Source organism: Alligator mississippiensis, chromosome 1, assembly GCF_030867095.1.
Source record: "Alligator mississippiensis isolate rAllMis1 chromosome 1, rAllMis1, whole genome shotgun sequence".
Taxonomy (NCBI): domain Eukaryota; kingdom Metazoa; phylum Chordata; order Crocodylia; family Alligatoridae; genus Alligator; species Alligator mississippiensis.
Window position 1 is genome coordinate 340,522,382 of NC_081824.1, and position 15,257 is coordinate 340,537,638.

General features: G+C 40.8%; 1 protein-coding gene across 2 annotated transcripts in view; it reads right to left on the reverse strand.

Annotated features, from left to right (window-relative positions):
* The window catches only part of LOC132247760 (gamma-aminobutyric acid receptor subunit gamma-3-like), a 175,677-nt gene that overhangs the window by 76,922 nt on the left and 83,498 nt on the right, over positions 1-15,257 (reverse strand). The window contains exon 4 of one of the 2 annotated variants that reach the window (XM_059720965.1): positions 539-2,980. The exons of the other annotated variant lie outside the window; for it this stretch is intronic. Coding sequence (XP_059576948.1) covers positions 2,930-2,980 — 51 coding nt within the window. The 3' untranslated portion in view covers positions 539-2,929. Of the gene's footprint in view, positions 1-538; positions 2,981-15,257 lie in introns of those variants that run through there. 2 annotated transcript variants of the gene reach the window in all.

The following is a 15,257-nucleotide window of genomic DNA, read 5'->3' on the forward strand; positions in this document are numbered from 1 at the left end:
TGGGCATCTCCTATTGATATCAAATGAGTTTTAGCTTTGAACTTAACTCAAATAGTTAAGCTTCACATGATCCCTCCATGAGGTATTAAGTATTATTTACAGATCAGTAAACACAAGCAAAAACAAGTGAAGGTGACTTCCCCAAGCCTGCATGAAGAAAAGCTCACTTAAATCAAGATAAGGGACTCTAGGCTGGGATTTGCTGGAGGTAACCACAGGTGACGAGTCTTTTATAGTAAATTATTCCGAAAAATCTAGCAGACTAAGATCTTTCACTGCATCTAGTATTTACAACCAGGCATGCAAATACGTAGCAATATAAATGTGAAGTTAAGCTGCCTGTATGACTCAACAGCATATCCATAACAGGTCTTTATGCATGCCAATGGACAATAAGAGGTATAACTTGCCATAAGTACATGTAATACCTGATTTGTGCTAGCAATTAAAGAAAATAAATGCACACACTAAGTTTTCATTTATATGTATTAAATTTTTTAATAACAATCTTAATATTTATAAATAAAACACTGACAATAATGTGTATAACATTTTCAAAAGTGGCTCTAAGTGACTGCTTTAGGCTCCTAAATCACACACTTACACTTTTGAAAATTTGCATTTGTTTAGTTTACAATTTTACAGGAAATTAAAACAAATAATTGCAGTCTATACTACAATCACAGGAGTTCAGGGCTAACTTGAGTATCTCCGAAGTACACTGCATTGTGCCATGTAGAGGTACACTACAGTCCAGCAGTCTTGTTTCCATGTCATGTCCTATAAACACTTTGATTCATATTGTGGTAACATTGAAATGCCCTAAAAATGGGATTCCTCTAAAACACAGAGGAAGACAGTCCTTATCTCAAGGACCTTAGAAATGCAATGAATACGAAGGATATGAGCACTAGAACTCCACAGGGTTTTTTGCAGCAAGAAGTTAATTCACCAAATAATAATGCACATTTCAATCACCCCCCAAACAATTCATATATCTATCCCAAATCTGCTGAATAATCTTCCTTGGAAAAATATTTCAGGGCTAGTCTGAAATTTTGCAGAAGCAAAATTGGTTTCTTCATTTTACTCCCTAACTCAATAGCTGGCGCAATCATCCAAGATTTGGGAAATCTAGATTGAATTTCCTTTTCCTTCAAATGGGGATTTAATATCTCTTGTTTCTCAGGCAAAGGCCCTAACCACATGGCTACAGCATATTCTGGGTGAATCTCCCTTAGTTTCTCCTTCCTGTTAGAGCATTTTCACTTATATACAATATTTAAATTATCATTGAGGAAGGCAATAAGAATATCACTATGGCCTGTTGACTATAACAGTCATCCAAGATTTCCACTCCCTGCTCCAGTGAATGGTTAGATTAATTAAACAAAATACAACAGCTACAGATCAGCACCCCTGCCCCTGAATACTCATGAGTAGTTAGGGCATGCTTCTGTGAGGTAACATATGTAGTTTCCAATCTCCACAAGGTAGAGGATATAATGAACCTAATTCTCTTATGTTCTGGATAAGTACTCTAACCCTGTTAGCTGCCAGATACCTATGCCTTCTCCAGCACTTTTATTAAACTGACCCTTTGTTTTCTTTGCTGTTTTTACAAGTCCCTGAAAAGAAAATAAATGGTTTGGGTGAAATGGAACATAGTTATTGAATGAAATGTTTTGCTTGTTTTAGTGAGGAAACAATAGATCTGGTGCAGTCTGCCTCTTGGACTTTTCCTGGACCATCATGGCTGGAGCAAAACTCCAACCCCAGTACAGTCTAAACCAACTCTTCAGTTTTTGGCTTTGGCAGCTGAACTGAATAATCAATTTTTCACATGTAATGAGGTGATGCAGCCTAGTTATCAATGTTTCTAAGCTAGCCCACAGACTATCATGCTCGTATTAATTAATTAGCACATGGTTCCATTAAAGTAAGTGGACTTGTCACAGTCATTCAGTTTCTCAGCTAGCTGTGGTGATCAAACACGTCAGCAAAGCCTAGTGGGATATTGCCTATGTACATCAAAATGTTATTGCATGAATGATGAGCAATAAAAATAATTCACAAAAGTCTGAATTTAATTAATTGAATGCTGTCAGCCTTCCTTTTAAGTGATTGGAGGGAAGCCTTAACAATTCTCATTAAAAACCCCTTCATGTTACAATATTTTGGCAACAATTGATTGCAAAACACTTTTGATTATCTTTGCATGATTAGAAGAGCTAGAATTCTCCTTCTTAAGGATGTGTATCTACATAGTCACCAGTTTATAAACAAACAATTCTACGCTACAAGCCATACCTGAAAAATTGGACAGAATGAAATATTCCAGCAGGAAAAAAGTCTATCAGAACAGTTTAGAAAGAATCCAAAAGAATGTTTTGTAATATTCCTTGTGCCTTCTTATTTTTGAATGTGCAATGTTAAGAAGCATTGTATTTGCATGCCACATGTACAAAGCCATGTATAATCTATATAACAACCTTGTTTTCATCTCTCAAAATTTTAATACCATGTTTTACCCCTTTCCTTGCGTCTCAAAGTTTGGATAAACTAGCCAGTCTGCCTTGTACTGTTTATGTTTTTATTTCAAATCTCCATGATTATGAACATGAATGGCATGAAATTACTGTTTACTGTTAGAATTGTACTGCAAATCTGAAGACAGTGAAATTTTAAGGTATTAAAACCATACAAGCCTTTAGCTATTTTTATTAACTTCTTAGTGCCAGTTAGCAGTATCAGAATACAACTCAAAATGCTAAGGTGGTAGGCAATTTCCTTCATAGAAACGTGACCTGGATGTTGCCCTGATAATCACTGCAATTGGCATAGATAGACCTTCATCAGCCAAAAGCATTTTAAACATTTGTGGGTCTCAAGTGCAGAAAGGAGGTGGCCTCCAGTGATATTCTTCATCTCAGATCCACCTGCAAATTAGTAGTTTCTCTGTACGAGTCCTTTCTTCACACTGCAGAGTGAAAGGTTTGCTGTTGAATCACGTAAGATAATTGCCAACCTAGTTTTCAGCAGCAGTACTATCCTCATCATACTTTGGAAGAATGAACAGCCCAACTATCTTTCATTCACTGATTTCTTCATCTCCAACAACTCTCAGAGCACAGAAATTGACAAGAAACGCAACTCTTCACTAACACCACATTCATCTTATAAGCAAGTCTTATTTTGTTGCACAGCTACTCCACTCTTGAATTGGTTACCAGTGTTAAATTAGAATGTTTTTTTTTTAAAGGAATGTCATGTACAAACTGTTCAGATAATATAGACTGGTACTGTTGAGAATTAACTACATCTATGTCATGGTACAACTTCACCCCAGGCTATGTATTGTATACAGACCTAATCACATAAAAAGGTAAATTCATCTTCATATGAATTTAAATCTTCACTGACTGTCTGTTTTGAATGCAGATCAGCCCAGCCTCTGGCTTCTTTACTTTTCATTCCATCCAGGAAGAACGCACACCAACTGCAGAAACTTCCTTAGCCTGATGAAGGGTTTTTAAACCCCAAAGCTTGCATAATTTGTTTTTTCCAACTATTTAAGTTGGTCTGATAAAAGATATCAGATTCACCCAAAGAAACTTGTCTGCCTAAATTCATATGAATGCATTGAGGACCCAGGCACTTTTAAAATGGGCAGCACACACACTCTTGATAATCCTGTTATCCAGAGCTAGACCCAGCATGTCTTCAGAGTATATATACACATATACTCAGATATAGACTTCACTGGGAATGGCTTGAGCTGGAAGATTAGTGTTTAGTTACTTTGATACGAAAACAAAACATGCCTGTACGAGTGATATCTTTTATTAGACCAACTAGGTAGTTTAAATGTATTATCATTATAATTATTATAATAATTATTATTATTATTATTTGCAAGCTTTCGGGCCTAAACGCCCTATGTCAGGCAAAGGAGAATTCAAAGATTGTAAAATATCTTGAGCCTAATTTGCATACTTGCAGAGCAGACTCTTTACAAATGAACTTTCCTACCCAGGAGAACCATACCAGCTTTTAGTTCTCCTGGGCAATGTAAAGGTTTGTTTCTACCTGAAAGAAATGTTACAATCTTTGAATCATCCTTTGCCTGATGAAGATTGTTTGGGCCCCAAACCTTGCAAGTAAAAACATTTTTTTTTGCAACTATCTAGTTGGTCTAATAAAAGATATCACCTCTACCCCATGAGTTCTGTCTGCCTACTCCTCTAGAGCAACACAGCTACAACAAGTATCCTTGAAACATGGAAGATATCATAGTTAGCTGTTTTGAAATGAAAACTGCATGACATAAGAAGAAAAAAAATCGAGCATCCTGCCTGCCTCTGGTCACCTTCAGGTAAGCACCTAGCTCCAGTCTGCATACTCCGAGCAGCTTTTTTACAAATGAATTTTACCACCCAGAGCCACACACATTACCTCACCCTCCTTCCATTTCTCACTTAGACACTGAATTAGTCCTCAAATGCACCCACAAGTGATACAAAAAACTAGAACTCTTGGTTCCAAAATGATACTTTTTATTAGACCAACTGGAAAATGGCAAGAAAATTGTCCTTTTCTGCAAGCTTTTGGGATTAAAGTCCCTTTGTCAGGTTCTGGGAAAAGTGAAGATGGTACAAGATGGTAAAAAGTCCCCATAGGTAGGAAATAAACTTCATTTTTGCATAGAGGGAGCTGAAGATGGAAGTCTGTCCCTCTGGGTCCATGAGAGTGTCTTTGATAAGCAAATTATATTAATTCACAATAGGCAAATAACTATAATTACAAAGCTATAATTTTGAAATAATGTTTTAATGAACACATCCATTTTCAGGAGGAATTATTTAAAAACTAATAGAAAGTATTCTTACTCTATGAAAGATTTCAAAGCTAATCTCAGTTTAAAAAGGTAATTTTTCTCTAACCTGTAAAAATTGTCTTTTATTGAAGAAATTAATTAAAATTTGATGCCTCATTACAGAAGATATTGCCTTCTGTCTACATAGATCACAACATAGGATCAGGGCCTGAGTTTCTCCACTTACTGAAAAGGTCTCAACACTAATTTCTGGAAAAAAAGTGGTAAGTCTTTCTGAACTTTGAATTGCAAAATGGTCTTTCATCAACATTTTTTTACAAACATAACCAAACTTAATGTGCAAGAGCATTCAAAGACTGAATCAGGAACTACATCAGACTATTACAGCATTCAGATCTAGGAGTCAAACACACAAGAACTTTCAGATTTCAGTTTGTTGCTTAGCCTGTAAAGGAGGAGACAGCTGTATCTCAGACCTCTCTCTCTCTCAAATCTATTTCTCCTTGCTTATTCTAGGTTCATGTCTGGCAGGGCAATTCTTGCTACTCCTGACATTCAAAGAGCTTCAGCTTAATAGTCTTGTGATTCAAAGAGAACTTGAAACTACTATGAAGAAGGAATAGGCCACACTGGGAGGTGCAGAAGGGAAGAAGTGCTCAAGAAGATTGGTCCTTTAAACATTTATATTTTGATTTTGGAAAAGAGGAGTGAAAGCAGGAATTGAAGCACAGTCCTAGAAAGCAGCGGGTTCTCAACCTTTTTAGATTCAAGACATCCCTCAGAAAGTGCTGACTCTTAGCTTTCACTAGCATTTTGACTATAGAAGAAGAATAGAGTAAGACTCTGTTGCAAAGAACTCAGAAAGACCATAGCAGGTCAGAATATTTTTTACACTGTGGATTCCTATGTGAAATCTCTGGGTTTACCTTGTGACTTGTGTAGCTTTTTGCTAATATCACATGGCCCTTTAAAAGGGATTTCATAGCACCCTGGTTGAGAATCACTTCTGTAGACTGAGTAGGATGCAAAAGGAAGCATGTTCACTTTCTTATAAAGTGTCTTCCTCTCATATGAACATGATATCAAAAAAAGGAAGACGAGTGATAAGAACATGATTTACTGTAATTCCTGGACTGATTCTGGAATGGTAAGGAGTGAAGGAGATCCTTGTTAAACATAAGGGTAAGATTCTATTGTGTAATTAGATAGTCAGAAAATAGCAGTTTGAAATGGAGGGCATGTTGGTGCGATGGGTAGGGAATAGGAGGAGGAAATAATTATTTGGTGTTTTACAGATTTCCTCTGACCTCTTGAGGCCTTGTTACACTGTAAATTTTGGCCAGGTCCTGAAGCTCTTAACCCCTGTATTGTCCACACATTAACACATTAAAGTGGTTTTAAGCACTTGTTATTCGGCTTAAAGTTATGCCACTCCAGGGCAGGATTATCTTTGATCTGCACAAACCAGTTTCTGTTCCATTAAGGAGTGGCCACACCCCACAGATGCTGCCCAAATTGAAGTCCTCCCATATTCCAGGATTTCTTACACGTAGAGCAGGGGTCAAAGCCTGTCTGGGCTCATGCTCACCAGCCCCCTAGGGGCAACTCACAGATACAGCTCCTTGTCCTGCTTTGCTCACCAAGCCTCTAGTGTTACATCATAGCTATGTAGGTGGGGGACAGTCTGAGAAGGTCTCTGGATTAAGGGTGTTACTGCTCCAAACTCCAAGCTAGCATAACACTGATCAACCTTTTTTGTGGCTCACAGTGTAAGATGTAACAAGGCCTTTGGGTTATCCACTTGAGCTGGGTAGAAATTTTGATAGTACCTGTCATCAGTAATACTGACAGTTATCAAAACACATTTTGACTTTTCAATTGATATAACATCTAAGGCTGTTTACAGACATTAAAAACAAAACAAAAACAAAACAAAACCCCACCCCAAAACTGTACTTTACCGGAAGCAGCAGCACCTTAGTTCAACCTGGCTTTGAAGCCTCTATATAGATTGGGTTGTTCAGCAGGGATTTTTGGCACTTTCATCTAAAAGCTGATTCAATCAGCTATTAGATAAAATTACCCAAAAAAGCCCCACTAAAGTGCCCGATCTATACAGATGTTGGGCAAGCCGGATCCAACTAATGCAATATCTCTTCTGGGTATATGCTGGGCTCAGCATTGGGGGCATGTGTTTCATAGTAGCTAGGGTCAGGAGGGATGTAAACAGATCATTTAGCCTGACCCTCCACCACAGGCAGGAATGAATGCTGGGTTCACAAGACCCCAGACAGGTGATCATCCAACCTTCTCTTGAATTTGCCCAAGGTAAGGGCGAGGACCACTTCCCTGGGAAGTTGGTTCCAGATTTTGGCCACCCTAACTGTAAAATATTGCCTTCTGATCTCTAACCTAAACCTATTTTCCATCAGCTTATTACCATTGTTCCTCATCACCCCAGGTGGTGCTGGGGAGAAAAGGGCTCTACATATTTGCTGTTGATCCCTCTGGATGAGCTAGTAGGCGGCCACCAGATCCCCCCTCAGCCTCCTCTTGCTGAGGCTGAACAGGTTCAGGTCCCTCAGTCTCTCCTCGTAAGGCCTGTCCTGCTGCCCTCTCACTCATGTGGAGTTTTAAGTGCCAGGTTTTGTTTTTTTATATATCTGTAAGCAGCCTAAAAGACAGTTTCCACCAGAAAGTAATTGTCAAAATACTTTTTGACCAGTTCCTACGTCAACTTAACATCGCAGTTTCCGTATCTCTATAATATGGACAACAGTATTTACTACCACTCAGGTTGAGACAAGACTTAAATTGTAAAGATCTAAGGTTCTCAGGTTGAAAACTCTAAAACAAGGGCATAATAAAATGTCTTGTGTTTGAAAGCTTGTCCAACGCTATCCAAACTACATAGTTGCTCCAATAAAAGATCACTTCAAGGAATCTTTGCTTCTCACATAATTAAAAACTCTGTCACTTACTGGTGCATGAATTTTTAAAAACTGTAAGTAACTTCAAGCTCTAGGATCAAGATGTTTCCTAGACCCTTAGCATTCAAAAAGGTTAGCAGTGTTCCTGTGCCAGTGTCTCACTCTTCTGTTTCATGTTGCCTGAATAAACTATTTGTTAACTAAGTTGAACATACCATTCCCTGGGGGGGAAACACTAGCATATTGATTAGATTTTCTAACATGAATACACAATATTTAGATGTGGCTAACTGCACTTTTGTTTGACATTTGTGTGTGTGATCGAGTAATATTTATCCTTAGCTTCTTTCTGCAAGTCACTGGTAATATTGAGTATAATCCTATGGAAGAAAAAAGGAATTATATGTGATCACCTGGACCTCATGCCTAACTATAAAAATATAATAGTACATTTTCAGTCTACGTAAACTCTCTGTATTTAGTAATATATTTTTCTGTATCACTAAGGCCTCAGTCCTGCAAGCACCATCCAAAAGACTTCCTGTGTATAATTCAGATAACTAAAGTTAAGAACATGCAAGAATGTTTAGCTGGATTGAGGCCTTGACCAGATTTAATACTCTAGTTCAGTGGGAGAGCAACCTTTTAGGCAGGTGTGCCCCAAATTAACCCTACACCCTTCTTGAATGCCACTCCAATCCCCTTACTTTGCCCAATATGCTGTTCTGCTTCCTGTTCCCTGCCCTATCTACTGTTCTGCTCTCTGCCTTTCCTGGTGCTGTTCTGCTAATTCCCTCCATGATCTGCTGCATACCACACACAGAGGGTGACTGTGCCACTAGCTCCTTTCTTATATCCAGTTGAAAAGAAGCTATTATATTTTTCTACCAAAAAAGGACTTTTTTTTAAATAGGGTTATCTGGTTTTACTTTTGTGATGTATAATGAACAGTTATCCTGGTTTTTGCTGATAAAAAATGGCCAATTGTCAGATTTACAAAAGTAACCCAAAATCCACATTTTTCTGTGATTAAAATGAAACACTACTTATATTCTAATATTATAAAAGTCTGTCTGTCTGTCTGTCTGTAATGATTTATTCACACTCTGACTGGCTGACAAACAGCCAATCAGAGTGTGAACAAGTGTTCCAATAGGAGCTGGTGGCGGTGGAGAGCCGCCCTGATGGCAGGGACACAGGGGATGAGAGGGTGCGAGGCCAGTGCGGCTGGCTTCCCCTCCCCCAACCCTGCTCCCTAGAGCCAGGGGCAATGGAGTAGATGGAACAAGTCAGGACAATGGAGCAGAGGGTGGGGCAGGCCACCAGAGCTGGCCTCACCCCCTCCTTTACTCCTTGCAGGTGATGGCAGTGGCAGCATGGGGGGGGACCGGGGTCAGGATGCTGGGGGGGGGGGGCGAGGCCACTGGCTCTGACCTCGGCCTGCCCCTCCCCCCTTCTGTCATTGCCAACTGCAAGGCCTGATGTGGTGGCAGTGTGGGTAACAGTGGGTGCACCATGGTGGCGGCGGTGGGGGGAGGGGAGCAGTGGGCTCAGGACCAATTCAGGGGAGGACCAGGCCCAAGGGTGGGGAGAAGCCTAGCTTCCATGGGGAGCAGCAGGCCCAGGCTGACCCAGCAATAGCAGGGGGCAAGGCAGAGTGGGATCTGAGGACCAAGACCGAGCCAGGGGAGAAGCCGACCCATCACAGTGGTAGAGGGGAGCAGCAGGCCCAGCCCAATGCAGCAGCAGCAGCAGCTAGGGGAGGGGAGGAGTGGGCTTTCTCCCCCACTTGGGCCTGGTCCCACTTCTCCCCCACCCCACGTTAGCTCCAAGCCTGCTCCTGCTGTTCCTCCCACCGCCGGGTTGGTCCAGGCCCACTGCTCCCCCCGCTGCAGCAGCCCAGCTTCACCCCAGCCTTGGGCCTGGGCCCACTCCTCCCCTTCCCCCATAACCACCACTGTACTGGGGAGCAGACCTGGTGCAACACGGCAGCAGCAGGGAGAGGGGGAGGAGATCTCAGGTCTGCTCCTCTCCTCCCCCCGCCGCTGTAGTGGGGAAGGTGGGAATGGGCCTGGACCCCAAGCAGCAGGAGGGAAGGCAGGAGCATGCCCAGATGGGTGGGGCAGGGGAACTATCCCTCCTGCCCTCTCCCAACCCCCACCCCATCATTCTTGGCAGGAATTGGCTGAGATATATATATATATATCTGATATATATATCAGCTGCTATAGCTCTGACTGACTCTGGGCTGGGGCAGCTACCTGCCCCTCACCATGTCATTCATACTCAAATCCAAAAAAGGGGCTTGGATTTGAGTAAATACAGTAATATCTTTAATATCAAGTTCAGCTTCCCTAGGTTTTCTGGATTTTTTTTTTAAAGGTTTCAATGTTTCACTTAAGATCTTTGAATTAGAAGTAAAGGCTAGACTGCCTCAGTACTTAGCAAATGTAACATTTAGCCATAAGATTAGTTAGCTATTAAAGTTACATAAACATAAACAAAAAAACAATATTGGGACAAATCCATAGCCAGCAGTGTGATTTACAACAGTGTTGCTTAGTAAATTTCTCCGTGGTTATGCCAGATTAATCCAACTGACACTCTGATTTGTGTTTTCAGACAGACTGAAAATCCTTTCTTTATTCTACTGCTGTTTGAGTTTTCCATTTATCAAGGAATTTTTCCAAGGCAGAGATCAACTTAATTCCTAATGTGAAACCAAACCCACAGCTTTCAGACCTCCTTTTTAAAATCACAAAAAAGCATAAATTTAAAGGGTTACTAACACGTATTTGATTTTGCAGGTCATCTTTCTTAATTATGTTTCTTAGTTATGATGTTACCTAAACTGAAATACAAAAGTGTATGCTGTACTCCTGTGAGAGGGGAAGAGACAACAAATTGGGGTTTTCCCCTCTGTCTCCTCCCCTGGCAGGTGGAGAGGCACCAACACCAGCATGACAGGCTCCAGCATGGCAGTTTTGCATCTGCCTGAGCCTCTGGGTCAGGGAACAAGTAACGGGAAGGGCAGGGGAGGAGGAGAGGGGGAGAAGCAGCAAGAAGCCTGGAGAGGAGGCAGGGAGCCACAAAGCAGAGGCTCAGAGGTGCTCACAAGGAGGGCAGAGCTGGAGACACACCCCAGGAGAAAGGGGTGAGAGGAGGGGGCCAGCCCACAGCTGGGGAGAGCTACAGCTGGTGAACAGACCCACCAGAGAGGGTGGTGGGGCCGTGAAGATGCACATCGCTCGCTCCAGAAGCTGAGCCTGCTATGTGCCTTGGTGAAGATTGAACCACAAAAAGGGACAGAGCAACCCAGAGGAAAACAGTGGAAGAGTTCAAGGCCAGACCAAAATTGGCAACACTGGGACTCAGAGGTACCTCTCAGGACTGAGTGGGGATGGGAGCTGGGAGACGGACAGGGTGAGACGTGGAGGCAGTCCAGTGGCTGATAAGGGAGGGGAGGCAGACCATCTAATGGGGAGTGATTCTCCCTAAGGGGCAAGACCCTAAAACCCACCTTGGGATAAGAATACATTATCACAGAGTTCATCTCAGTGAAGGTTGGATGGTAGAACTTTATGTTCTGTTTTTCAGTTAATGTTTAATGAACGTTGTTAAGGCCATGCCATGATGAGCATAACCATGAGGATGTGGGGCCAAGATCTCAGGAGGCTTAAGAAGAGGCACTGGAATGGGAGCAACTCTCCTTCTCTGCCAGCGAGAAGCACAGATGAGAAGAGATCATCCATAAAGGGAGAGCCTCCTAACAACGATGCCCATTCAAGCCAGGGATGTGGTAAGGGTGGGGTAAAGGGAAGACTAGAGCCCCACGAAGAAATCAGCAGAGAAAGATCCCACGAAGCACCAGCATGGACTGTCTCCCAATAATAACAAGATGTGGCAGGCAAAACAAGAAGAACTGACAGGATGGGCTGGTAATTCCATTTTTGGGTCTCACTCTGACATCACAAGGGAGTAAGTCGACAGGAAAGAAAGGATTCAAACCCTATAATACGTACCCGTGACAACTCCATACAGGTCATTCAGCTTTATGACCCCTAATTATGCCAGGATGAGACGGTAAGAAATTCCAGAGATGCCAAAGATCTATCAATTAAAGCATCTAATGTTTAACAGCCACCTGAATTTAGTTGCCTAACATTTCCTCTCTCCTTTTCTCTCTTATTCATAGCATCGTGTGAAATTATACGACATCATCTTAAGCTAAAGCTTTGGTTCTATAGTCCCAGCAGGGTGCATCTACATGAAATGCAGAAGACCAATTCTACTGCACATTAGCATGTCATTTAGCAAAAGCCATGCTAATGGGCTGTAGAATTAGTCTACTGTGAATTAGTGTTAACTAAAACATGTGTGCCGGCACTACTGTGCCATAGTGCCAATTTCAGTGCATGAAGGCATATGCAGACATGGCCATGTAGTATTAGAGTCCCATGACTTGAGGGGACAGTGCTGTCCTCTTAGCAGCCCTAAAACTGATTAGCTTCTGGTTCTTATTAGAAGCAAGGACGTTAAGTAACAGTATAACATGAACCAATAAGGGGCTAACAGCTGGGAGGAGGCTATTCCTATACAAATTAGCCTTCAGGTTTAAATTAGTTTTAAAAGCACTTTAACATTGAAATTAATAGACTGTCCCTTGGAATTTGTTCTGGTTGCTGGTGTTTTGGTCATTTTGATGAAAATATGTCTGACTTGTATATTAAATTTAAGAATGCTAAAAGGGATTTCCATTAAAATTGTGAACATCCCATTTGCAGGGTTTATAGTGATAGTGGTCCATTTTTTCCATAATTAATAGATTGTAAATTTGATTCTAGTGTGTCAGAGCAGGCTCAATTAATCAAGTCTACTGGAGTGTGGCAATTTCTGCTTTCCAGCAGCATCCTGCATCCTGTGTATCAGCATCCCTGTGCTTAAAAATGGTAGCAGGGGTGCTTAACCTGAAGCTCATCAAATGAACTTTAGTTCAAGCACCCCTGCCATCATTTTTAAGTGCAGGGATGCTGACACGAGACATGGCAGCGCTTTAATTAGAGCCGCTCTAATCAAAGTGCCCCTTCACCCCCAGAGCATGTGTAAAAGTGCCCCATATGTTCACATCCTAGGTCAATGCTAGCTCTTTATAATTCACTGTGAAAGCCCAGAGTTAATGTTAAGTTCATATGGAAATATCAAGCATAGAAAATAATGTATTTTCCAAAATGAAATGTATTCCCACAACTTTAAATGACCCACACTGCAAAATATCTATATTTTACAAAAGAACATATTAAAATATATATATTATTGAATATATTAACAAGAGCTGAACCAGAAGTGTGAAAGAGTTTGCAAAAATTAGAATCAGGATTTTCAATCTAAAACAGATAATTAACTGGCTTTCATTTTTGTTTTGAAATATTTAAACTGGCTTTTATTTTTGTTTTGACAACTCCCCAGAAGAACATATAACATTTTGCATAGAACAAGGAAAGAACACACGCTAGATACACAATACAGATTTCCCTCACTTTGAGGGTTCTGTATGTGATGACCCTTTTTATACCAAAAATTTGTTATATGTAAGGTAAATTCACTCTTATGTGATTGGTGTGGTGGAAGTCCACAGTCAGCTGCTTTGTGTGGTGCATTGTGGGAGTAACATGCACCAAAATATAGTCTCCTTTGTAGATCTGTGCTCCTCACTTGATGTCTGAAACACATGTTTCTGTAGTTACCATCCCCATTATGATAGTGCCCTGTGCTTGTGTGTAATGTTTCCTGTTGGTGAGTACCAAAGTTGTCTTGTAAAAGTTGTAGAAATGGGTCTGGGGGTCAGTACAGTTGAGGTCTTGGAACATGTCCCTATTTGTTACATTGTAAAGTAAGTTCACTTTATGCAAATTCAAGTTATGCACCATTTTCCAGGAATGCATGTACAGCATAAAGCGAAGGAAACCTGTACAGTTGATTTGGTGTTACAGGCACAATCATTTTTAGTATCCTAACTTCAGATCATTTGGTAATTCAATCTGAATATTAATAGACTCTTACATTTATTTCCATTAAATCCCTGGCCATTTTAAAAGAAAGAAAACAAAAGCCACTTGTCTTGGAGTATTTCCAAGCTCTTCTGATTTTGCCTATGGACATTCAAATTCTCTGCTCATACCCAAGGGTTCCCCAGCAAAATTCGGACTATATGGCAATTTCAATCAAGAGAACCCTTCCAAACTTAAAGATATAAATAATAATAAATACTAGCAAGCCCCACAAATTGAAATAAAAACCATTAACAAACTGCCAGTGAACTGCATTAGCTGATCTAATATTATTGCTTTATGCATCTAGCCTCATGGACAGAATTAGTGGCTGGATTTATGGGGTGGGTACCTGAGCCCTGCTGGGCCTCATGCCACCCAGGCCATTGTGCATCTGTTTTAGTGTGCAGGGTCACACTAATCTGGTCTGCAAGGCTCCCCACAAGTCTGAAATATGGTAGCAGGGCAATGGCAATTAACACCAGCCACCTACCACCACATTTTCAGACCCATGGAGAGCTCTATGGGCTGGATCTGGCCCACAGGCAGGGTGTTAAGCACTGATGCCTAACACTGAAACCCAATGTTATTTCCATTTTGATTGGAAAACAGATTATTTATTTTACACATTGTTGAGTAAGCCGAAGTCAAACAATATTCTTTCCCTGATCTTGCAAGACGTTGAGTATTCTCAAATCCTTGTTGATTTTGCAAGACGTTGATTTTTCTGGGTGTTGTAGGCACTCAGAATAGCTTTCAGAATTCGCCTGCAGGGAATGAAATGCATTTGAAAGCTTGCAGATAGATAATTGACAGACATTAACTATGCAAGCCTTCCAGAAACAGTATGTACCAAGCATTTCTGCTGTACTGGCAGCTGCTCTAAGGCGTTATTCTCCCAGCAGATTTTATAAAGGTGGAGGGGCTACATGGAATGATAATGACTGACACCTAGATATGTTTACAGATGATTAACAGGGGAACAATAATTTTCAAGTTACTTAAAATGAGTGATTGATTCATCATTTAAAAGTCAAACATTAGGAGATGCTTTGCTGGCAACTAACCTGCTGTCTTAGTGAGATTTTAGAAGTGAAAGAATTAAAGCTGGAGAAAGCAAAAGGAAGAAGGTAACCCACCTTCCACGTAGAATGCCACCATTGAAAGCATAATGCAGGAGTATAAAAAGTTTTATTCTCCTGTTTTTGCTTTGTTTTGTTTTTTTTAATAATTATTAGATTCAATCCTACACCAAAAACATGAGCTTTATCACAACTTGGTTTCATCATTAGCTGAGGATAGAGAGTTATGTGCAGATCTATATATGACTTGGTTATTACACAGGTATACCAGAACCAGAAACGGGGCCAGACTTTCCTTTCCATGTTAAAAGCAGAAGATACTGAAATAGTTCTGTATAGAATTCATGGCAAAGAACCTCCC